The 25422-nt window shown below is 45.1% G+C and overlaps 1 protein-coding gene across 2 annotated transcripts in view; it reads right to left on the bottom strand.

Moving 5' to 3' along the window:
* The window catches only part of RIMS4 (regulating synaptic membrane exocytosis 4), a 57308-nt gene that overhangs the window by 22243 nt on the left and 9643 nt on the right, over positions 1–25422 (bottom strand). For both annotated transcript variants that reach the window (XM_065645589.1, XM_065645588.1), the window contains exon 2: positions 1781–1922. In XM_065645589.1, the coding sequence (XP_065501661.1) occupies positions 1781–1922 (142 nt within the window). The remainder of the gene's footprint in view (positions 1–1780; positions 1923–25422) is intronic.

The raw sequence follows: 25422 nt of genomic DNA, 5'->3' as shown, positions 1-25422 counted from the left end.
AAGCAGAGAAGTTCCCCTCCCACCATGTTCCAAGAGAAGAGAGCCCTCTTAGCTCTTTGTACTCTCAGCCCTGTTTGCTTATCACTTGCAGCTCAGACAGATTTGCTGCAATTCCCACCAGCCTCCCAGAGGAGATCAATTATCCCACCTAGGAACAAAGCACCCAGGAAACAGCACACTTCTCCAAGAATTAAGAGGAGAAACTGTCCGTCACTGGCAGAGGGGCTGGCGAGGATGTTCTGAGAGCGTTCGGGGTTGGAATACCAAATGTTAGACTTGTTCTAATAAAGACATTCGGATTGCAAGACAGAATTTTTCTTTCTTTGTTGAGCTGATAAGATACATGCCGCCTGCCTTCAGGATAAAACAGTGCTTGTACGGGTGCAATATTTTGTTGGCAGAAAAATTCTTACTCCAAGAAAGCCCAACCAAAGCAGCCAGCATATATGATGACAGGACACAGACCTGTTGTAGAATTATACCCCTTTCCCAGTAGGGTAAGCTATGTAAATATAAAAAGGAAAGAATTTGACTCTGCATGAAAGTGGATTCTTGTCCCACATTGCCAAGGGACTGAACTTAATCACCAATCCTGTGCATCTCATAGAGGAGGCAGAACTCCAAGCCACAGGACTGTGCTGGTGTAGCAGGAATATTTCCCCGGAGACAGCAACTCACAGAAGAGACAAGGTACATCACAGCTTTGGAGTGACAAGATTGCTGTCGCAGCCTGTGCCTCATTACTATTTCCAACCTTCAGCACAGATCTGCAATGCCTTTCCAGGATTAGCCTACTTCTAAAGCTAAAGAAAGTCTCTCTTAATTTACAGCCTGTTACTTATTTAACACCAGAATCACGTTAATTGAGAGCGCCTTTGGACTATCCTAGCATTTTAGTAGCACAATGTACTTGGAATATCACGTAGGACTAGAGAGAGTGTACAGAGAGATGCCAAGTGTGGTACTTGGCTTAAACAGAGCATGTTTTAGGTATATAAACATTTTGGCCTCATACCTAGAAGCACAGAATCTGATGGTATATATTGCCTCTGGTTTTAAATACTGGGCTTTTTTCGCCCCCAAAGATTCCCATGAATGGTCATCGTAATGAAATGATGATTATCTCCATATATGGCTTCTAATAATGGAAATACAAAAATGAGAACTGGAGACAAGTCAGCCCTCAAAGTTCTGGCCTAAGGATACCCTGCTTTGCATTCTGGTATAAAGCCTGAGTGCAGCAAAATGTGGTGTAACTTTTCTTAGAGTCAAAAAAACCTTCTAGAATACATTCTTTTAGAACACTAACTCAGATGAAACAAAAGAAAGCTTGTTACCAAAGGTATATACAGGCTTCTAAATATGTATTTTGATATCAGAAAGATTATTTTGCTACTTGCATCCTTTTCATCACCTTCAGAGTTCTTTTTTTTCCCCCAAACTAAATGGCTATTTTGAAATAAGGAAGATGGACAGCTATTGTGCAACGTTAAAGAATATCGGCTTACAATTTATTACCAGTAATGAGCCTCAGCTATTCACCCTGAATCTGCTTCAGCTCAGAATAATGAGGAAACTAAAAAAAAGTACATAAAGAGCTAGAGTATGTGCCAGCTATGCAGACAGAAAGATCCACTCTACTCGAATTGAGCGGGCAGTACACCTGTAGCATAAGAAAGTCAGACAAATACATCGTCTATCAGGCTGGACATAAATTAGTAAGTGTAAGAAGAACAGTGCACCCCACAAGGGATTACCCAGCTCCCTTTTGACGACTCACTTTCCCTCCGATCCATAGCTGTTCATGCTGTCCTCAATGGACTCGTGGCTGGCTTGACGGACGGTCCGACTGGGCATTTCCACAGCCAGCCCAGTTTCTGTGCTCCTCTGGATGGCTCCTTTCAGTCTCCGACCATCCCCATCTAGGAACAAAAAGGGAGAACAGACAGTCAGCTATTGCTAACACAGCCTTTTGCCATGACAGAGTCAAGGAGAAGCAGAGGAGGTCTTTCAGGCCTGGCACCCAGGCAGCATTTTGCCCTCACGCAGCGTTTCGTTACTCAGTCCTGCTTCATCAGCAGCTCCCAGCCACCTTTGGAACCAACCCAGTGCTCCGGCAAGCCAGAGCTCAGCAGAAACCCAAGATGCACATACCACCCCACCTGCTCCGACCATTTGTACCAATTAATTATGCCCGGCGCGCAGGTGCACACAGGCCCACAAGCTGGCTAAACGTGGAGCTGCTCGGTTTGGGGTCACGGCAGCACCCACGAGCAGAGCCAAGGCATACGGCCTGCCCGCGCCTCAAAACATCTCCTAAATCCCATGTTGCTGTCTCGGATTGTGTGGAGCGGCAGGTCCCATCAAGGGAGTAGACGCGAGGAAAAGGCCAGAGGTGATGTGAAGGCAGGATCCCTCCCAGACGGGCCATAGGGGAATGGCTGGGCACGGCCAAAATGTTCCCTGGTGGCACCTGGAAAGGCACCAGCAGCAGAACACCCCAGAGAGGACTATTTCCCTTTGCAGATGCCCTTGGCCACAGTCCAAAGGGAATTAAGTAGGTTGTGGTTCCTCCAGGGTGCAGCCCGCAGAGGCTCAGCCCTCCGAAATGAACAGCTGCTATTTTCATCCTCCATCTCGAGTGGCCTGTTGCTCAGAACAAACCACGTTATGTAATGAATATGTAATGAATACCATGACTATTAATTGCTTTAGCTAGTGTTAGGAAGCTCCAGATTTCATCCCACATACAGCAGCACTCATCCTGAAACGCATCTGCTACAAGTTTTTGGAATGATCTAAATCCTTTAACGATGCCCGGCCATTAACCTGGATCCAGGTGACAAACCTCTGACCCAGGGTGCTCTCAGAAAGCCACCAGCTTTTTGAATGCCACCCCTGGAAAAGAAATGACCTGACGACTGGGTCCAGAGAACTCAGGATCCCCAAATATTAAAGAAAACAAGTCTTTCCCAACTACTTTGGAAACATGAGGATATCTGTAAGAACCTGTCTAAAATACACAGAACGTTGACTAGCAAGCCGCTTGACCTAAAATACTTCTTGTTAGATCTTGTGTGAAAAGGCACTTAAAAAAAAAAAATCTGTAAGATATCAGAAATGCTTCCTATCCTGCTTCTCAAATTATACCTACGCTGAAACGCAGAGACAAAAATTCTCCAATAAATACAGCTATAAAGTCCCTTTTCCTCTGGTATCATGAGGTTTCCAATTGGGTAAACGTGTTGGCCCCAGGGCTCTGCACCAGCTGCTGTCCCCACGTACGGTGCAGCATGTGTGTGCACGTCCCTGTGGGCCAAGAGGAGAGAATACGCATGTTCTGGGTTAACATTAACTACGGTTTGTATTTGTCTGCCTGCCTGCAGCAATGTACGGAGCACATTGTATAAATCAGGAAGTCACACAAACGCAAAACATTTTTAACATGCGTTCAAAATCCAAACCTCCAGGCAAGAATAATAATATAGACACCAACAAAAGCAGCGCCTCCTGAAATGGCCTGACTTGCCAACTGCTGCAGAGCGGTTCCCTTCGCTGCACCTCCTCCAAGCCTTGTGCAGCTTTGCTGGATCCTCTGACGGGGTTTCTGGGCTCCTCTCAGAGAGCTTCCCACAGCCTTGCGGGCAGACTTGATGGTCCATTTCATTTGTCTCGCATTCGCCTCCACAAACGATCTTTTAGTCATCTACATCCTTCTGCGCCTTTAAGGTTAGTCCTTATGAGAGCCTTGGTAGGCAGAATCAAAGCAGCAAATGACAAATGTAAGAAACAAAAATGCCCTGTTGCCCATCTGCTTTAAAAAACAAAACAAAACCAAACCACAACTCTTATTTCCCCAATCTAATGCCTGGAGACATTCATACTTAGAAGATTATGCACCAACATCTGGCAATAAACTAGAGGCCTGGGACAGAGCAGGGCATTAGAGCAACCCAAGGTGCTTGCTGCCCACTATTAGCCATCTCCTGATTCAAAGTTAATGACGTAAAGCAGAAGGGCCCAAAGACAAGGAAAGGCGGCACCGTGAAGACGGGCAGTGCCAGAACACTGTACCGGAGACGATTCAGCTGGCGCAGCACAAGTTCAGCTGTAGCACCATATGCACAGCTTTGCACTGCTGGCTTCCTACGTGGGGGTGGTTTTCTAGTATTCCTGATTGCTTTCACAGCCATGATGCATGGATATTCTTATTTTAAAAAAATATATATATATACACACACATAAAGGAAAAACTATGGAACATAAGAAGTTAGAAGACAAGAATCCTTTATTCCTCTCTCCTCTTCCAGGCAGGTATCCAGAGCAACTGCTGCATCACACAAACCATCTCCCCATATTCCAGAGAAAGGTTTCTCCAGCCTTCTTCCCCTCCAGTCTCCTTTTTGTCAGAAGCTTCCCTTGAACAGAAGGGGAGGAAACTTTTGTCAAAAAGGCAAGCTCCTGAACCACTGCAGCCAGAGTCAAGACTGAAACAGGATGAGATGGACATAAGCACGAGAGATGCCATCAGAAATGGGACACTAAATCACACCCTTAAAACCTTTAGTCAAACTTTACCCACAGTCAGCACATTACAAAAATACAGTGTTTTAACCCCCTCCATTGGGAGGGATGGGTGGATCAGAAATGGCACACCTGGAAAGGAAATAAACATGTACGAAGCTGCACTGCTTGCCTGGGGACCAAAACCATTTCACAAGCCACAGTCACCCAAGAACAACCTTCTCTGCCCAGTGTGGAGCATCATACAGGGGCTGTGCCTCCTCCCTTACCCAAAATCTTGTGCTTCAACAGCTTTGCAAATCAAGGGGGCAGATGATTTGCCTCTGTGAGGGTGTTGCCCGGCAAAACCATTTGTCTTTATTTAATTGTTAGTAGTATCTGGAACAAGTAAGAGTAGCACTGATGTTTTCTGTGGTGTCACCAGATTTATTTTCTGCACCTTTTCCAATTAAGCAGTAAACAGCAAAGCTTAAGCATCTGCTCAAGAATACAGTGCAACACGCAGCTGAATAGCAGATTCTACTTTGGAATGACCTTGAGAAGAAGAAATTTTTTGCCCAAATACCCAGGCTGGAGACATGCAGCACCTTGCAGACGCCAGGAGCCAGAAGGGACCAACCACTTTGCCAAGTTTTCTGCGTTGACAGGCGCTTAGATTTTGTTCTGCTCAGCCAAACAATTTATGTTTGGCTAAAGAATACCTTCCAAAAAAGCCATCCACTCTGGATTTGAAGATATCAAGAGATGAAGAATCTGCCATTTGCCTGTGCAGTTTATTTTACTACCCGACATTTAAAGATGTGACTTAAGTTTGCCTGGTTTCAGCTTTCAGCCATCAGTTTTTCTAACGCCCTTCTCCACTGCAGGGGCTGCTTTGTGTTCTCGCTATAAAGGCTCTTCCGCACTGTTATCAAGTCATCTCAGTATTTTTTGACAAGTTAAACAGACTGAGCTCTTTATGTTTCCCATGCTCTAGCATTTTTTTTTTCTTCTGCCCTTGAATCTTTTTAATGACCTCCCCAGGTTTTAAATGCCCTTTTGAGAACACAGCAGAACTGGAGATTGCATTTTAGTGAAAAAACATGTACAGAGATATTAAAAAAAAAAAAAAAAAAAAAAAGGGCTTGTATTCTTATCTTCACTCCTCCTGCTTGCATCTCCGCAGACCACAGTAACCTCTTGGTACAGCATCACACCTCTCCTGGACACTGCAGTTCCCGCTTGTCCTGCTGGTACAACCTTGTAGAACATTATAATAATAATATAAATAATAATAAATATAATAAATTATTCTTAATATATTAAGAAATATGTAAGAAAACATTTTATTTGAAAGGAGACAGCAAAAAGTCCAGACAGCTTTTTGCAACTCTCCCATTCTCAATGCTATTTATTATCCTGCTAATGGGCATATTGCCTGTGAATTTTGTAAGGTTTAAACTCATACTTGCTCCAAATAAAATGAAAACGTTGAATATCATCACAGCCCGCAGCTTAGGGGAGGAGGGACAGGAGCTGATCTCTTCTCTCTGGTGAACAATAACAGAACCTGAGGGAATGGCAGGAAGATGTGCCAGTGAAGGGTCAGGTTGGACATTAGGAAAATGTTTTTCACCCATAGGGTGCTGGACACTGGAACAGGCTCCCCAGGGAGGTGTCACCGCCCCAACCTGACAGTGTTCAAGAAGAGACTGGACAACGTCCTCAGACGCACGGTGTGACCTGTGGGGTTGTCCTGTGCAGGGACAGGAGTTGGACTCAATGATCTTTGTGGGTCCCATCCAACTCAGGACATTCTGTGATTCTACGAATAGCACCAGGCCTTCGAAAGAGCCTCCTGCCTTTGAGGCTGTTCCTTGACAACCGCTTCTTGAGATGCAAAGTAAGTTTTTAAGCCATTTATCACTATCACATTTTTTTAGGGTCATGTTGTTCTAGGACAAAACCCTTACATACTTATCACATTTACCCAGATACCTGCTTCTAATAAAACTCAAGGGAAAAAAAAACATCTAAGACCCATTTTCCCTAAGTCCTTCTTGACTGGTATTAATTATATTCTATCATTTTGTTCTTTATTAATTGGATCTCATTATCCTGTTTTCCCTAATTCTGTGACACTAGACCAAATAACCAGAAGTTCCCTCCAGACAGCCCAGTAATGGACAAAGAGGAGTAAGGTGACGGTGCAGGTGCCCTGCACAGCACAGAGCATCCTTTGGAGAGTTCCCTTCCCTAAATACACTTCCAGCTCTTCTCACGGATGATGCCACTCCTGTGGCAGAACTGCCTGCCACCCAGAATTGTATTTGCCTTCTCTGGAGAAAGGAGACTCTTCAAAGCCCTTCCTCTCTGCTATGGACAGGTCTCTCCATGCTCTGAGGACATCACGTCTTGAAAAATCTACGCAAGTACTGCAATAGCTCATCACAAGGTCATGATTATGTAATTATTACTACCACACAGAACCGCTCTACACTAGATGTGTGAGCTGATGTTTCTGAGGGACAGAGCGTGCCCCTTTCACCATTATCCTTGCACCATCTCCTCTCTTGTCACCTCCTTTTCCTCCACCCAGGTGTTTGGTGCCTTCCTTCTCTTTTCCAGTTTGGTTTCAATTTTCTCCTCCATGTTTGCTCAGTTTGCTGGATGCTATCAACACAAAATGAAACCAGCATGATACATGTGCTACGGACCCTCATGTACTTTAGAATTAATTGATATTGATTTAACCCTGAGATTAGGAATTGATGAATTTCAACTCAATCAGCTTTGCTCCTAAATTAACCAACTGCTTCCAAACATGGAACGTGTTGGTACCCAAAGCACATGGCCATGCAGCACCAACACAGGCCACCCAATACACACCAAGGATCTGGCAAAACAGCCCAGTTAGCTTTTGTCCTTCCCAAACTTCACCTTGGGGTGCAAGGGGAAAAACAAACAAACAAACAACAAAACAAAAAAACCCAAAAAAACCAACCAAACAAAAAAAAAAAATCAGTTGGACACTTACTTTCAGGTTGCATTTGTTCCTATTGCAAAGCTCTGGAAAAGATAACATTTTGTATTTTCCAGGAAAGCCTAGTCCAAGCCTGAGCAAACAGGCTACACTTCTATTGCTTTTCTTACCCAAGCCAAGCAGTGTGCATCGATTTGCATGCACACGCGCGGCAGGGTATTGACCGGGGCAGACTCTGCTCTCCGGTTTCACACTCGGGTTCTTCAGCTTTGCTCCAAAATGAGGCGCAGGTAAAAACCAGCACTTAGGAAGCATGGAGAACTGATAACCCCAGTGGGAAAACAGAGAAAAACCCATCTGGCAGAGTCAATGCACCCTTTGGAGCATGTTGCAGATCATGTAGAAGCAGAGATGAGGGGGGTGAAGGGGATGAAGGTCTGTGGCAGCAGAGCGCTCTGCAGGCAGCATCCAGCGCGGGGACAGGACCGACTGCCTGCAAAGGAGATACACCCTGAGCTACGCGGCACATCACACCAAATCTTCCTGCTCTACCCTCAGCTCAAACATGGTCTCACGAGCGCTTTCATTTCCCACAGCCACAAACTTCGCTCTTAAGGTCAAAACCAAAGAGTCGATTCTTGCTTTCTTCTTCGTGAAGATCCACTCCAGAGAAAAGATGATGCACATTAGTTTGGGGCTGAAAAGGGAAAACACCAAGCACTCATCTGGATATTATCACCTGTTGAGATTAGGAAGAAGGTCCGCAAGTCCAGCAACCGGTCTTTGACACATCTGTGGGAAAAAGCAGCAGTGGGAGTCAGCTCAGCACACCGTGCGACTGCTGGTGTGCTGACCATTTTACCTACTACTTATTTTCAAATGCTCTGATAAAAGAGCCAACATGTTAGCTTCTCCGCTTCAAACTTTGTCACTGCACTGTTGCTCCTAATGGGTTTAAAAATAACAGGTTACTTTCTGTTTAGTCAGATGCTGAGTCCCTACAGATGTGTGCTAAGATTTGTGTGCCACGAATCCATTCTGAAGTGGATAAAATAACTCCATTGTTCGGCTTCAAAAGGGAAGAAAGAAAAGTCTTCCCACAGCCTTGCATGACTGTCCAACACCTGCGACAGCCTGGCACATGCTGAGGGAGCAGCTGTCGGGGTGGGCATCGCACGCCCTTCTACATCGGCATCTGTGTTCGGGGCAAGACGTGCTGCTCTCCTAAGGGGATGCTACTGCTAAGGGAAAAAAAAAAAAAAAATACATATATATAAATACTGGACTGTCACTTCAGAACGCAGTTTAACGAGATGAACTCGATCTCGCCATGCCTGGCAAGCTCTGACATCCTGCCAAGTATTCCCTACATCGACATCCTAATGGAGCGTGAATTATGAGCACCTGAAGAGAGGCAGTTTGTACTGCGCTCCAGAACACACCAGAATATCATCACAGCCTGAATAATCCACCAGAAATGACAGAAAATGGCTGGGGATAAGAAGGGGCACTAATCAGGCTGTTTGCTTCCTTCCCTTGTCCTAGTTTCAGACACTAATAAAATCACAACCTTTCCAAATTAAGCAGAAAATCTTCTATGAGATGTAAAAAAAAATATATATATATATATTTCAACATGTTAATTCTTAATCTGTGCAAATTAAATACATCCACAGGGTTCGAAAGATCAGTCAACTGTTCTTGTGAGAGCCAGAAAACAGTAAAATTAGCAACTATTTGTATTGCTGTGACAGCCACAGAGCCCAGCGGAATGCAGAGCAGAGCCAGGCAGCCTATGGAGAAGCCAACGAGACACCTCCTCTGAACTCCCACCCATAGCAGAGTCACCAACACATCCCACTGCTCCTGGGCCACTACGGTATTTGATATTCTAGCACAAAAAAACCCCTTTCTCTCATCCTAGTGTTCAACCCTGCCCACAGGCAGTGGTCGCACCTGTGCCCAGATGCACGCATGTCAAACCCACTCCCCCTGAACACATGATTTTTGCTTCTTCCTCCTCACTATTACGAGGACCAAAACCCATTCACAGGGTTATTTTTATGAGGCAGCAGCTGGCAGCAGGCTGCGGGGCTGCCTTCCTTCCTCACGCCCCGAGCTGGAGATGCACCGCAGAAAACTTCCTCTGGCTGCAGAAAGGCAAATCATCCCATAGCTGGAGACAGCACAGGAGCTCTGCAAGTCTTCAGAAACCCAACAGCCCTGTTTTTAAAGCCTAACAGTAGCTTAATTTAAGTAGGACAACAGTAACCTTCTTCCTCTTCCTTCCTATAAACACTAAAAGCAGAGCACAGATCTGACAGCCCCTGCACAGCCTGTCTGTCCCTCCACCACCCCAGCCCTGGGACAGGAGCGTTTCACCCTCTAACCCTCTGCCACCCCCGGCTGTGGGCAGGGGAAGCACCAAACCCGGCTGTGGGCAGGGGAAGCACCAAACCCCCCGGGGGTTTTTAGCCTTGCCTGGAGTGCCCAAAACCCCCCAGCCCAGCCCAGACCCCCAATTCCTCACCCACGTTAAAGCAGAAAGTGTTCTCTCCTCCAGGCTGCGGTTTGTTTTAAAATATCTGTATTTAAGCAGATCTCCACCCTCAGTGAGATGTTACCACCTCTTGCAGGTTGGCTGGAGCGCTAGTAAAGCACTGCTTTTGCTTCCTATCTTCGCAAGATCCATTTTTGTATTTTAAACGAGAATAGTGCGATACATTTTTCCTGTTCCTTTTTGAGGCTAAATCCAAATAGTTCCCATGAAACTATTTTTAATTTTGACCTTTTTGATAATTCATCTATATAACAAAATTAAATGGCCAAAACTTTCATTTAAAAATGTCTAAAGAAAGAGCTCTTTAACTACCATGTAGCCAGGAAAATTACTTTGAGTTTTTTTCCTTCACTGACAAGAGAGAAAGCTAATAAACCAAAAGGTAAACATATATATTCCACTGTCAATGACTTTTAAACAATTTTTGACTATGATAAAAAAATTGTTTAGCTTTTCACAATAAAAAAGTTACAGTACCATAACACTAACAAAAACATGGGTATCTTTCAGAGTATTTCATGGGAACCACCTTGCAACTGGATCCAGCTCTTCAGAATTCCTTCCATGTCTCTATTCTGTTTGCAGCAGCAGGATCCAAATAGCTTCATCTGCCGTCTGCTTCTGCGTTTTGATTTTTTATAAGAAAACAGAACACGCTGCCCCCTTCTTTTCCCCCCAATCTGCCACACTTTGCAGGAGAGTCTGATGAAATGCAATGTCTGTACGCATACAGAAAATTCACCACCGTATTATTTTGTCAGCAGCCAAGCAACGAGACCCAAACGCTGTCCCGGCTGCGGGCCCAGGTCTCCAGGGGCAAGCACGGGATGGCTGATGCTGCCCCGGTTGTCCCTGAAATTGCTGCCCGGCTGGGACAGACACAGCCCAGGCCCTTCTCCATCCTCTGCTGCTTTGTGCTTGGGCAAGGGCTGATGACTGAATAAACCACAACAACTTACTATGATATTTATCATTCAATAAACCACATATCTCTATATACACACACATACTCCCTGACTGCACAGCCAGGAGGGGATCCAATCTTTCCACTTTTTTGATTTTGTAGTTTAAGCCTGACTAAGAGTTTAACCCCCTCAGGGGTGTGCCATGTCTATCTTAGAGTCTGCCAAGCCAAGGAGAGTTTAACTGATGGGCTCAGAGAACAGGTACATCTGGAACAGCCACAGACAATTAATAACAAATAACTGGTTTTATTTAAACTACTACGTTGTAGTATTTATTCCCTAGAAAGTTGTAGCATTTATTCCCTAGAAAGCTGGGGGAAATGCCTGACGGAGGACTAACAACCAGCAGTGCTTTACGACAAAATGTTCTCAGTTCAAAACTCTTAGAACTTTGCCAGCTATAAAGGTCTGGGCATCAGGAAAACATGAAAAGCCAAAAGGTGGGTGGTTAGTTTGTCTGCCAGGGCCATCCCAGGGCTTTCTTCTTGTTATCTCACAAGCAGGACCAGAGGTGGAGCCGATTCGTGTCCCTGTGGCTGGAAAGTCCTCCAGCTGCCCAACATTAGTCACCAAGGCCAGGTCAGGATCTCTGTTTAATTACAAGTGAGTTGAACCAGAGCGCTCTGTCCTAATTCTGCCGTCCATCTCACACTATTAATAACTCTGAGGATGTTGCTTAAGTCCAGGATCTGAAATATGAACGAGCCTGAGCTGCAGAAAACCTCTCCATTTAGGAGAAGATGACGAAAATGAGATGACTGCACAAAAATTAAGCCGCCAGAAAGTGTCATAGTAAGGGAAGGATGGCATGAGATGAAAGAGCTGCCCTGCCTACATTTCATTGATCCAGGGAGCTTTGCATAAGGCTGGTCCTAAAACTGGAAAGTATGTGCTACATTCATAGGAATGATGGAGAGAGGGGAGAGGGTGAGGACAGGGCTCTGCCTTATGTATTAAAGAAGTAATTGACTCCCTCAAATTCACAGCTAGAGCAGGTGAAGTTTAGTTTCTGGTAAGGTAAAATTCAGGGGGAAAGAGCTGACAAGGCCAGATTTATTAACAAGATTTTTTCCCTTTTCTTCTGTCCCATTGATGCTCTTTTAGGAGGAAGCAGCTCTGTCAAGACCACGTGTGTGTGAACACAAAGAGTGAAGAATGGCCTTGGCACAGTGAATGAGTCATGCAACCTCTTGTTCATTTGTTATAAACAATTAAAAACACAGCCACATTTCTTTAACAGGCATGAAGCCACAGAACCCTGGAGTCATTCATAAACTAGAATCATAATGCAGAATTGCGCTTAGAATAGCATTTGATTTGTGTTTAGCTTGGGTTGTAACTACTTCATCATATTTTCCTTAAGGAAGCGAATGATCAAATTCACAAGGAGTTGACTTTAATTATACACACTGCTTAATAACTTGCATCCATTTGGAAGCAATTATTTGATCCACTGTGGAAGCAGAGAGGAGGAGATGATGGTCTGGTTTCCAGAGAAGTCAAACAATTTCAGTCATTCGGCTTCTAATTCCAGGCAATTTCACCAGATGATACAACTACCTGTGTCAGCCTTCACCAAAGGTGTTGTCATGTAATACGTGTAGCAAAAGCTAAAGAAAGCCATCAGGCCAGCGCATTTTCCCCCTCCAATTCTACACATTGCTTTGAGCTGTGCGCATCCTTTGGCAGCTCCGCGGCCACGCAGTGCCCCTTCTGCTGGGCGACTACCACATCCCACCAGAGGTGGGGACCATTTTCTTCCCAAGCGGTACAAAGAACAGGATGAAAACCTGAGCTTGCAGCACGCCTGCGATGCCAAAGCGGTGAGCACGGAGGGTGGCTGCGTTTCCCGACAGCCTGGGGATGAGCTCGGTGCTTCCCGACAGGCGCAGAGCAGCTCTGGCGCAGCAGCAGCCCGACTCACTCACCGGCTCTTCCAACCCTCGAATGAGAGCTCTGCTCTTCCAAATGGACTGAGCTCGTTCCTGTTCTCTCGTACAAATCCCTTGTCAGGATCTGGGATGACTTTAGTACAGCCCATGTGCCTGGTTCTGCTCGGGTGGAGGGAAAGGAGAGCACCCTGCCCTTCATGACCGTGGTAATTTGGCTGGAGGCATCTCTGGACAGCTGGACGAGAGGGTCAGGCTTCCATGCTGAGACGCAGGACAGGACCAGCCATCGCGTTGTGGCAGCACCTTATAATATAAAGTAATTCATGGTGTCTAAGAAATCAAAGTGGTCAAAACACTAGGTTTCATCTCACGGCAACCAGCCCTGCCAGTCACACATCATAAGTACCTTCAACCCGTGACAAGTCAAGCTGTTAAATACAGAAAACACCACCCAATACCAAAAAGAGGCGCTGAAATTTAACTGGCAGCCTCCTAACGACAACAACAAAAAAAATTTGAGCAAAATTTTCACAGCCTAAACCCTGAAGAGATGCACACAGACTCACCTGAGTGATAAGCTCTCCCACAGATGAACCCGGTAGACATCTAACTACATCTGCCTCCTACATGCACAAAAGCAGCACTTGGAGATAAACGCACTCCAAATTATTTGAAGTCCACTGGGAAATTCAGTTCACTGTTTGTCCAAGCAGAGTATCGAGCTTCCAAAAGAGGAAAAAAAGCCCTGTGGCCAGAGCTGGAAAACAGACATAATGTCTTAATCTCCGCTGAAAGATACTGGAGAACGTGGGAAACCAACCAAAATATCACGCCTGTCTGAAGATTACTGAGGATTTGAGGAAAAAAACCCAACAAAACCATTGATAGTGCAGATTGATATGTTTTAAGAACAATACCAAGATCTAATCTTTTCAATTATCAACCATTAGATGCAGAAAGAATCTGTCCTTTGCAAAGAAGAGATACACTACGGTGTTCAATATTGTATTAAATGGAATCTGTGTTAAATCAGTCAGTGTAGAACGGCCATAAGCAGCAGATGGCTGTTGGTAGCATGGCTACCCCATGACAAATATATGGCAGCAAGTTCTCCAAAATGCCATTAATTGTGCCAAATACTTCTAAATACATTTTGTAGAAGGAGCAGAGATGAGTAAAACACTTTAGAGTGCCTTACCGACTTGTCTCTCTCTGAGAGCAGAAAAGAGAGAGGATGAAGAAGAAATAAAAGAAGTACGGACTTGTGATATAATTGATATCAGTCTTGCAGACAACACTGCCAGCTCAGGAAGATCAAACATGCACTACAGAGCAATATCTATCTTTATTTAGGAGTGAAAAAATAGCTTTAACATAACTAGCAACAACAACAACAAATGTTTGATGGGAACTTCTTTATAATTGACCACCAGTAATGACACGAGGTCAGAAGAGGACACTGTGCATTAACCTTGACTTACGAAGCATCTGCACAACTTGCTTTCTTCTGATACTTGCAGGTAACTTTTACACTTCTGTGCTCATACTTAAAGACTGGGCTGACATAAGGAGGCCTTGGGATTTCTCGGGATGGCCCTGGCAAGCTCAGAGACGTTCATGTCCGGGGCAGCACAATCCCTGTTCCACAACCACGCTGGTGACCTGCGTCCAGCTGCCCACCCCAGGTTACGGGTACCAGGGTGAGCTCTGCCGTCAGGTTCCAGCCTTCACATTCATTTGAACACAGAAACAAACGTAAAGGAGGTCAGACACACAATTTTGAGGGTGAACTTCAGAGAGAGGCCCTTGGTCCCAACCCATTCCCAGTCCCCCATCACAAGCCAAAATTGCAAAGCGAGCTCAGGAGGTAAATAACGTCCTTTCCTCCCCCTCCTGCCTGCGGAGCCACACGTTCAGGCCTCTGTTTCCTTGGCAACAAAAAAGAGCATCACAACAGTGTCCTCACTAGCAAATGGCACAAGAAAATGTGTCATTTGCTTCTCTTTGGTATCTTTTATCACTAGGGAATAAGCCTGAGCTCAGAATTCACCACTTGGCAAAGATGGAAATAGATATCTATTATAGCTATTTAAAATGCAAGCATCTTTGGAGCCTTTAAGCTTGTCCAGAGATAGGCAGCGAGTAACGGATATTAATTTATTAAGTTTAAAAAAAAAAAACAAAAAAACCAAAAAACCACCTCACTGAAGTTCACCTTTAAAGATAAATTAGAGAACTTGAGGAGTTTGGGGAAAAAAAATGCAGCTCATAAATTTAAGATCTGTATTTTAGATTCTGTTAATATTCACTTTTGAAAAGCATTAGAAATGAAGATTACAAATTTAATAATGCAACACATGGGAGGAATTATCCTCCTCCTTGTGTAAAAAGGCAATTTGTTCTTGCCTATAAATTGACTTTCTATTACTGTCATTAAAACCGGCACAATGTGCTAAAATTAGGGTCAGCCCCACCACAGCTCTGTGGCAACCCACAGCCAAGAACTCCTCATGGTAACAACTGAGAAGACATCCCCGCGAGGCGAGAGGGGCAGCGGACAGTGCTCCCTGCCCAGGAGGGGAGGTCTCCTCGCTGCAGGACTTTGTGGTGCTGCTGGTCATTAATGAGGGATCAAAAAGCAACTGGACAAATTAATGAGGAAAAAAAGACAAGAGCAGAGGAGGTCCCCAAGCCACGAGTCAGCGACTGGGCCAGCATCCTGAAGAAGCATCCCAATAAACCTGCGCAACCCACACTCCCTGGGTTACAAGGTGGGCGCTCACAGAAGCCAAACTCCCGGCTGGTAGACGTGGGGGCTCTGCAAGAAGCCACGCTCCTCCTTTCAGGTTTCCTCCATGGTGTCAGACTCTCTCACCATCTCCCTGACTCTCTCCAGACTCAAAAACCTCTTCCTCCTTCCATTTTGCCACAACACAAAGATCAGAGTCCTCAGACTGCGAGTCTCCCGTTGACTTCCTAAGCTGCTTCCCAGTTTCCCTCTCTGCAGCTTGGGCAACAGGTTTCATGGATGTCCCGTGTGGTCTCCGTGCTCCGTCTGTGCCCAGCTCACCAGGGCAGGCCGTGTCCCCCCGCAGAGCATCTGCTCCTTCCCTCTCACTCAACATAATCATGTCTAACCCCACACGTTCCCAGACCATCAGAGACGATGCTGCAATACCCACACAAGAACTCGCTTAGCAGCACCAGCATCAAAACCTGAATTCAGTGATCTCCTCAAGCAACCGCATAGAAACAGCTCCACTGAAAGAACATTAAAATTGTACTGGCAGGTCTTTACTGTCCCCTGCCCCACAGCTCTTCTCCATCTCAAAGTTACTGATGGGTTATGACACATTTCAATAATAGAAACCTCTTTGCCACTTCTCAGCACTGGCACCATTCCTCCCTTTCACTGCTAACGTACCTACGCATCTACACATAAAAAATAAAGCAAAAGGCAGAATTATTTTTTGTTTCACCCGTACTTTATGTGACAGGCAGCTAGAAGGTTCGCTCACACCTTAGCTACTTCTAGAAGAAATCTGAGCAACCAGCACGGGGAAATGAGTTCATAGCATCTGCTGATGGTTCTCACCCTTCCTTTGCTCATGAATTGTCCTGAGTTTTAAAAGAAAAGCAGCTGGTCCTTGTTCAAGATTATCAAAGAGTAATGTCGGTCAGCACACCCAGACAGCGCCCTGTTCCTGGGCAAGCGGGCGGGCAGGTCGGGCCAGCTCAGGGCCCTCAAGCACTAATGGGTGGCTCTGATGAGATGTCACTACATGACAGGTCAGTTCTCACACCGCCAGATGACTCCCGCTAAGTGCAGCCATCAGTATTTGCTTAAAACCCTCCCATTTACCCAAATATTCACTCAAAGAAGCTTAATGGTTGGAAATCAACACAAAGGGGACTAGTGATAACCAAGGCAAATCCATTTGTGACTCTGACAAGTGCACAGAAGGCACCTGGCAGTCTCCAGCAAAGCCTGGCTTTAGTCTCCCGGCTAAAGCAACTCCTAGGTCATGACATGTGCAGGTGTTTGGGGGTCTGTGCTTTGTCCTTGGCCTAATTTGGAGAAAGATGTTACGTTTTGCTTCTTCTCTGACTGCACATTTCAATCAGAGTAAACCATAACGCTACACTTAGTTTTGAAGCTACCACTAAATTTTAGTCCTCCAGATCTACACATGACTAGTACATCCTTCTGGTATGCTGTAAGCCACATTTCTGCTTGAAGTGTCTTCCTGTTGCATCAGTTCTCCTTAGAAATTTCACTTTACAAAGCATGTTATACTATATTTGTCTTTTTCATGTGTTTTCTGCTACAGATATGTGACTTTTCACCCTTGTATTTTACAGTTGTATAAAACAGCTTCCCCCTTCCAACAGTAACCCCCCTCCTTTGCACAGCTGCTTAATGAATTCAAAGTGTGACATTTCGTTTTCCACAGTGAGGTTTGAGGGAAGCTGTAAAACCATCCCCGAGATGAACTAGAACCCAGAGAAGGCAGCAAGTCCTCCCCACCAGGAGCCACAGCTCTCTCAACAGCACCCAGCACACATGGCAAGACTCCGCTTGTACTTGACTAACCAACAAACTTCACTACGCAAATCAAAACGTCAACTTTAGGAAGTATATTCAAGCTTCTATACACAATACAGTTTCACAAGCCCCAAAGAGATTCTCTCCTTATTTTTGATACTCGATGTGCTATACCTACCTGGTAACTCGCTCAGACAACAGCTCCAGGATCCAAGTGGATTTAAAGCCTAGAAAGACTTTCCAGAGCACTGCACAAATTGCTCTGATGTTGCCCACACAAACTGGCACCAGTAGTTGTCAACATTTTGTTTTGATCTTCCGGCAAACAAATCCACCCTCTGAAAGGTTTGCAGGATGCAGAGATAAAAAGCAGTAGTGAATAAAGACCAAAGAAATTTGCAGGGTTTTTACTAAGTAATCAATACCTTCTGGCAGTCTTCCTCCAGCTCTAATAATACCAGTGAGGGCAGTAACCCTTGGCAGGTTTTGTATGCTGCTCTACAAACATCATCTGATTAACCATCACAATCCAATTCTGAAAAAAAGAAAGCATGATCTGAAGTTCTTCTACATCAAAAGAGAGGGAGACGATGAGTGTTGGGAAGGGACACTGATAGACAAAACAAGGTTAGAGTTTAGGAGCTCCAGTTCTTGCATGCCCAGTCTATCAACCCTGCTGTCCCTGTGGGACCACTTCCAGGGAAGTGCTGTACTGGTCACACAATATGGGCTTGCACAACCCCTGCTTTCACTTTGCAGTGATAAATCATCAGGAGAGCTGTCTGAGCCAACTCATTAATAAATCAAATTACAATAAAGCAGTTGGAGGGACATGAGTTATTGAACTCAAAACAATTTAGTGCTCAGAGACAAAACTAAACTCTCCAAGTCGGGAACTACTGAACACGGAGCCCGATTTCCCTCGGAATGGTTTTATTGACATGCTACCGACTGCCAGTCCAGTAGGAACCTCAAAGACGAAACATCATCTCTCCATTAAACCACGGCAAGCGATGGTAGCAATCTTCTCAACAAAGTACCATCGCTTGGCAGTGACTCTGGATACTTTCACACGACCGTTTCCCCTCTTCGCTCCACTGGAGCCAAGCGGTGGGTCCATCCCTGAAGCAGCAGCTGTGCTGGGCTGTGCAAGCACCCACAGACAGAAAAGAGGTTTAAATCAGTGTTCCCAGCACAGGAAAAGCCTGTTCCAGCTCAGCCTCTTATCTGCCACGAGAAGCAAGAGCCAGGTGACTGGTGAGACGTTCCAGCTATGCCCAAATCGCAGGCTGCACATCCCGACGGGCTGCGGATGACGGCAGGAGCCGGCAGAGCCCGGCGGTGTCTGGGAGGGAAAAGTGTCATTCGATTGGTTGTGCCTAAAACAGCCCTTAAAAGGCCAATTGAATTTGAAATTGACTTCCAAAAATGAGTCAAAACCAGTTCAGAGCCCTAAATCTGCCCCCTTCCCTCTCACACAGTATTCCAGTTTCTGTGGTTTGTCAGATTCATGTATTTGAAAAAGTTTCTCTCTTCTCTCCCAACACAGCATGGAAGTCCTCAAAAAGTGGGGGGAATTTCTCACTTGCAAATTTTCTGCAAGGAAACAGAAGTGGAATGTGCTCCTGCTAAACAAATTAGAAACTGACAATTACATACCATAACTTATGTCCAACTCTGTTGTGATAAATATGCGGTAACGGGAAAAAATGTTACTTTTGGCAGTAATGAGATTTTGTTTAAAAACAAAAAAAAGGAACACAAACAAACCACACACAAAAACCAGAACCTGCTTCCTCCAATGCTGGCTGTGTTCTTTGCAGCACAGAACAGACGGTTCAGGCCCTCTGGAAAACACACACACACACACCCCACCAAAGGTGACCGAATAATTTCACTGGGAATCCATGCTGCAATATTAACAGCAAATCTTTTCACGATACCCATAACCCACGCACTCAGCTGCATTCAGAATTTCCCTATCCTGCAGCTCTGCTTTAATGTTCCTACTGGAGGAGTTAACGTCACCCACAAATCTTTGGTCGAAGCATCTCAATATTAGGATGGCACTTCCACTTCTTTTGGCTTGTATCGGTTTGAGACAAATCTTGAACTTTAAAGCACATTAATATACAACTTTGTTTCCTCTAAGACACAAGAGGACAGATCTGAGAATGGCTTGAGGCCCAGTTTGAAGGGAAAATGTGTCTCGGAACAACATAAGCCCTGATCCTAAAGCAGCAAAGAGACAGATACTACAGAAAAGAGAAAATTCAAAGTTTGTGCAAAGCCCTCAACAGTATATTTACCAGATACACAGAGGAGTTCAGTACCTCCTTGAAAATTAGAATTTAAGATGCAGTGATAAGAAAACATTTAAAATCCAGTCCCAGACCAAGCATTACATAAAAGACATGACGAAGCCAGTACCAAGACAAAAACTGACACTCAGCAACTCCCCGTAACTGAGAGCAACCCTTGCTGACTCCTCTAAACACTGTGCAAGTTGCACCTTCTCAGATTCTTTTTGCATACACAAACCAGCTTTGTAGCACTAAGAAAAACAATTCCAGTACAGATACAATTTCCTTCAATATCAAAGAGCCATCAATTGCCTAGTGATTCCAGGCAGTTTTGATACTCCCACTTGTACCGAGGCTCGGAAGAGGAATAAATTCACAGTGTTTCAATGGAGTAACTGATATTTTGACGCTGATCATTAATATTGAAGATGGAAGATTAATCTCAGGTCATCAAGTCAACCAGGAAAGTATCTCAGGGGATGCTCACCTTGACCTAAGCCAAGCCTAAGAAACACGTCTAAACCCAGAGTCGGCATACGTGTCGATATAAATCCACTTCTGGAGTCTTCTGAACAAAGTATTTTCTATGACTTTGGGGCAGCCATCACAGAGTCACAATATTTAGTCAACCTTTTACTTCTACAGTCATTAATCATGCGCCATTTAACCACTGGTTTGTCATTTACCCTCCTAATCCTTTTCAAATCCTTCTGCTTATTTTCACATCTTTTTTCAATCCCATTCTATGTGTCTTGCTAATTACACTCCTTCACTGTCACGGGCTGTTTCAACACAGACACATTGAGCCAGAGGTGGTTTGATCGCCTGCTGTGTTATACGCCCAAGTAATCGTTTGCTATTGCAATATTTAAAATATAAACAGTGTTACCAGAAGATGATCAACTGTACTTAATTATCTGGACAGCTACTTATAACTCTAGGGGAGGAAGGGTGAACTTGAAAACAAAGTCTAACCCTGTAAAAAAAGAACAATGAGAAAGGGGAAAAAGCGCCCAGGATGTCCATGCTCTCAGGATAAGGAATTTTGCTCCCTCGCCGGACGGCACCGTTTTCAAAGGACTGTTATTTGCAATTTTGCTGTGTCCTGAGCCAGCCATTTCTGCTGGTCCCAGGGAGACTGTCTGTCTCCCAAAGTCAGCACACAAGCCTAAGAGTCGCAGGTCAGCAAAAGCAAAGTCACATCCAAATGACAGATGCCAGAAATGGTGATAGATGAATGAGACAGGGAAGACACCACTTGAAAACTTAATCACAACTGGATTATCCGGGGCCAAAAGGAAGAGGCACTGTGATGAATATGAGAGAACAAAAGGAAAGAAGGAACCGAGGGAAGCAGATGACTGATGCTGTGAGGAGCAATGGAGAAGGTCTCAGAGGCACCAGAGCATCAGAACCCCCAGCCCAAATGCACATGTCCACAGATTTACTCCAGTGACAAGTCTACACAACTCGACATTGAGCCAACGCCATCCTGAACACTCCCTCTCTTGAATTTCAGTTTTCATTTCACTTCTACAACAAAGCCTTGACCCATCATGCCGGTGATGCAAACCCTAAAACTGCCCGTACGTAATGCAGGGATGACTTCACTAAGAGCCTGGACGAGTAACTGACTCACCCGCCCCAGAGGACAGTTAAGAGGCTGGTGAGGACTAGTTCCACGCCACCATCATTAGTTACTGATTCAGCATCTTCAAAGAAGACGGTAGGAAGCGATGAACACTTCCGCCTCCTCCGCACAACCTCCTGGGGGGCGGCTGGCAGCCCACACCGAAGAAAACATCGAAGCTCCAAGGGGAGCTGAACCCGACGCATTCAGTACAGCCCGGAGAGCGCCGTCGAGGCAGCGATTGTCACGACACCTTCCGTCGGAGCTAAAGCCTCCAGCTAAAACGAGTGAAGGACCAAACACCACCCAAAACATCGTCAGCCCTCTGCAGCTTCCACTTGCCAAGAAAGACGCTGTGGACATGCCGCTGAAGCACACTTCACATCGTGCAAGCCCGTTAGACCCGCAGCTCCTAATTAATTTAGGGTGTGGATCAGTCCTCAGACACCTTTTGGTATCAGTAATACCTACTGAAAGTGATGAAGAGGAATCATTATGCACAACACCTGCAAAAACTTGCTGTAAACACATTTGGCAGCACAGGGAGGTTCCTTTATGGCATAATCTATTTTTATATACACCTAATATTTTCAAGTTTTCAGCCGATTGTCAGTGTGTTTGTAGAGGCTGTTAATGAAACTCATTGCTAAAAGCAGTTACAATTCTGTAGCTATTAATACAACGTGACATCAGTTATGTCAGCTTCCGAGTGAATCACAGTCGCAAACTTGTAGGTGTTCAATAGCTGGTTGTCAAGTCGAAATAGAACATTGTTAAATATAATCCAAGTCTGTCCTAGTTTTGCAGCTCTTTTCCCCTTCCTACACTGCCACCTTAGTGGACGGAACACCTGCAAGTCTGAAGAGATAAGCACGGGAATATCAAGGGGAAAAAACAGGTCGACTATTAGACCACTTACATCAGCGAGTTTTAAAACGTTCGCTTTTGACTGCAATTTCCCCTCAAATCTGATGACTATAAGAGCTTAAGAGAGCAGGTCACTAAATCTTTTACAATGTCTAAACCTTGTAAAATGCACTCATATCAAGATGTTAAGCTTTTTTTTCCCCTCCTTAAACTGAAATAAAAGGCTGAGAATCTTTCCCGACATAGTAGTTTAGCATTAGAGCAGAAAAAATCCAGTTTCCAAACCATTTACCGAACATCAAGGGGCCAAATGCTGCTTTAATCTGCACTACTGACACTTGCAGAGCAGTTTTGTATTGGTCAACTCGTACATCAAAGCACATTCTTAACAAAACTGACAGGAGCCTGGGAAATTATTAATGAATATTTTGATCGGTGAAACATCATGTTGTCACACCTTCAGAATTCACTTCCCCCCAAAACTTTTTTCGTGCAGTTAATACCCTGTACAGGTCATCTTCGGAAACCCAGTCTTAGGGCTCTAGGGGAAAGGTGTTTTAGGAAATAAATAGTTTTATAGTTTCAGGAAATTAAACAAAATTATGGCCTGAAATAAGACTTACTGATTTTCATAGTCAATCTGTCCCACAAGCTTGCTGTCTCTCTGCAGCAGACGGCTGTGAAAACAGAGTCAAATTCACCAACTAAAATGGACTGCAGATAATTTGCCTGGTATTATTCCTAGAGCAGCAAGCCAAATTTTGCCTTAATCAACCACACAATATTTCATAAAGCTCTCTAGCAGGTAAGCCAGGCAGTACTGAGACAGAAATAGGAAAACAGTGAAATTGGGCTGCCGTGATGCTGGGTTTAGAGATACTTGGCTTGGGTTGGGTCTTGGGAAAAACTGAGTTTAGGATATAGTAGCTGCCTCCTGCCCAGGAGCAGTAAGAGTGTTTCTGCAGACACAGAGCAGACAGGGCACAGGAACAGACCTGCTCCTGCTACCAGGCAGAAGCCAGGAATTCAGTGGAAAAAAAGATGAAAAACACGTTTATAGAAAGATAACTTGGGACTCTGTCACGGCTCAAAGCAGAGCCCTGGGCAAAATGGGAGAGGTGAGAATTATTGTTGTGAAACAGTCCAGAAGTGGGTCCTGAGGAACAGATATGATCAAAAGCCAAGTTCTGCTCCTTCCCCTATTATCAATCTGTACTTTCTCAAGTGTCCCATTTATCTTCTTAGTCCCTTCAAGTGAAATACTTTAGACCAGATGCTAAAATCACACATGCACAAAAAACTAAACCAAGCTCTCTCTTATTACTCTTAAAAAACACCAAGCAGAGTGAAAAAATGTGCAATGGTGGAAGGGCCATGGGCTGCCATACAGAAAACATCTTTACCTTTATTATTTCTTGCCAAAGCTTCAGCTTACCAATAAAATATTGAGAAGAGCTTTCTGTGTGTCAAGGGAAAAGAGCCAATAAACATATGTTGCCTGCACAGTAAAAAAACCCCATGATGCTAATTTTGGAAAGTATAACCTGGTGGAAATACAGAAATACAGAACAAAAAAGAGGAAAAAAACCACGGGGAGAATACTGAGAATCCTAGTGGGACATTGTTACTGCAGTATAAAGTATTGAAATATTTATAGGCCAAAACCATTGATCGAGACAAAAACAAAACCAGGAGGCAGCTGTGGATTAGACTCTACCCAAAGACCTCGGGCTGCTCCAAAACCAGCCCCACAGTCGGCAGCGTCCAGAGCAGCCGATGGCCGGGAGCTGCAGATGGAAATCGGTGCTGAGTGTTCCCCGGGATGAAAGGATCAGACCCGGAACAAGCCTGGCGTGTCTTCACGAACCGAGCGATCTCGGAGCCGCCTTAGAGCTGCGGGATGGGAGTGCGGGTGGCTCTGACGCCAGGAACGGAACAGCCCCTGCAGCGAGGGGTCTGATCAGAGAGCAAAAACCTGCTAAAAAGCAGCGCAGCAGAAAGCAAAATCAGGTGCTTTTGAGTTGAATTATGTGTATGCTAAAAGCAAAAATACCTGCCCTATTTAAGACAGCTGGTAGCCCAGAGAGAGAACCTCTTCCACCCTCAGCCCCACAACCACGAGCACTGAAGAAATCGTCCCGATCAGAACCGCAGTGTTCCTGACGGCCCCAGATGGAGGAAGAAAGTGCGACGACAACAGCACGCGCTGACACCGCGGTACGAGAACGGGTGTCATGGGATGCTAACGTTGCCATGGAGATGTCCTCATACCACGTAACATTTTGACACTGTTTTCTGCGAAGCAGCAGCGCTGGGGCAGCCTGCGACGCCTGCACGAAGCGGCTGCTCGGCGTTCGCCACGGTTATTACTGCAGCCAGCAGCCAATTCAAACTCTCTGGGTATTGGATTTTGACCAATCTGGCAGCTCCGCTTCCTAAAGTGCACGAGGAAGCTTTTAACGGCAACAGTTCCATAAATCACCCTGATTTAATGTGCGCTGTCTGCCAGGCTGAGCGCTGGCCTGCACGCCTACCTTTGGCGCTGCTTGCCCTGCTTTCCAGACAAGCGTTTCCCATGTTCCTTCAGCAGCTTGTTGGAACTGCAGGTTCCCCGGGAGAGCCGGCTCCTCTGCTCGAGCTGGCTTGGCGTGACCGGAGCCGCAGTCTCGGCCCCACACTTGCAGGGCAGTGGGATGATGTTCTGAACTGCTGAAGGCAGGTACAGCCCCAAAAACCCTTCGCTTTCAACAAGTACTAGAGAGCAGAACTCCCAGGCATTTTTCAAAATACCCAACTTTGCATATTTAATACTTAAAACAAGCGCAGACTTTGTCAAAACTACGCTCATGGCAGAAAGCTTGCTTTTTAATCTCAAGACGCATCAGGTAATACTACCCAATCTTTTCCTGTCTACTTATATCAAAACAATAAATCCCGAGTCTGGCGGGGACGCAGCTGTGGACTATAGGATTCATAAAGGCAGATGTACGGGGATCAACCCTCACAAAAATGTGTGCGTTTTTTGACAAACATACCAAAATCACCATCAAAATGTAACACTGGGTTGTGACAGCAATTCCCGCAGTTTCTTCAAGCTTTGGGGGATCTGGGGGAAAGCAGAATACTGTCAAGCCTCAAAAGTTAGTCCGGACCACCATCCACCTTTATCATAA

This window comes from Caloenas nicobarica, chromosome 15, assembly GCF_036013445.1.
Source record: "Caloenas nicobarica isolate bCalNic1 chromosome 15, bCalNic1.hap1, whole genome shotgun sequence".
NCBI classification, from domain to species: domain Eukaryota; kingdom Metazoa; phylum Chordata; class Aves; order Columbiformes; family Columbidae; genus Caloenas; species Caloenas nicobarica.
Note: the sequence above shows the minus strand (reverse complement) of the source record. Positions and strands in the feature narration are given on the sequence as shown.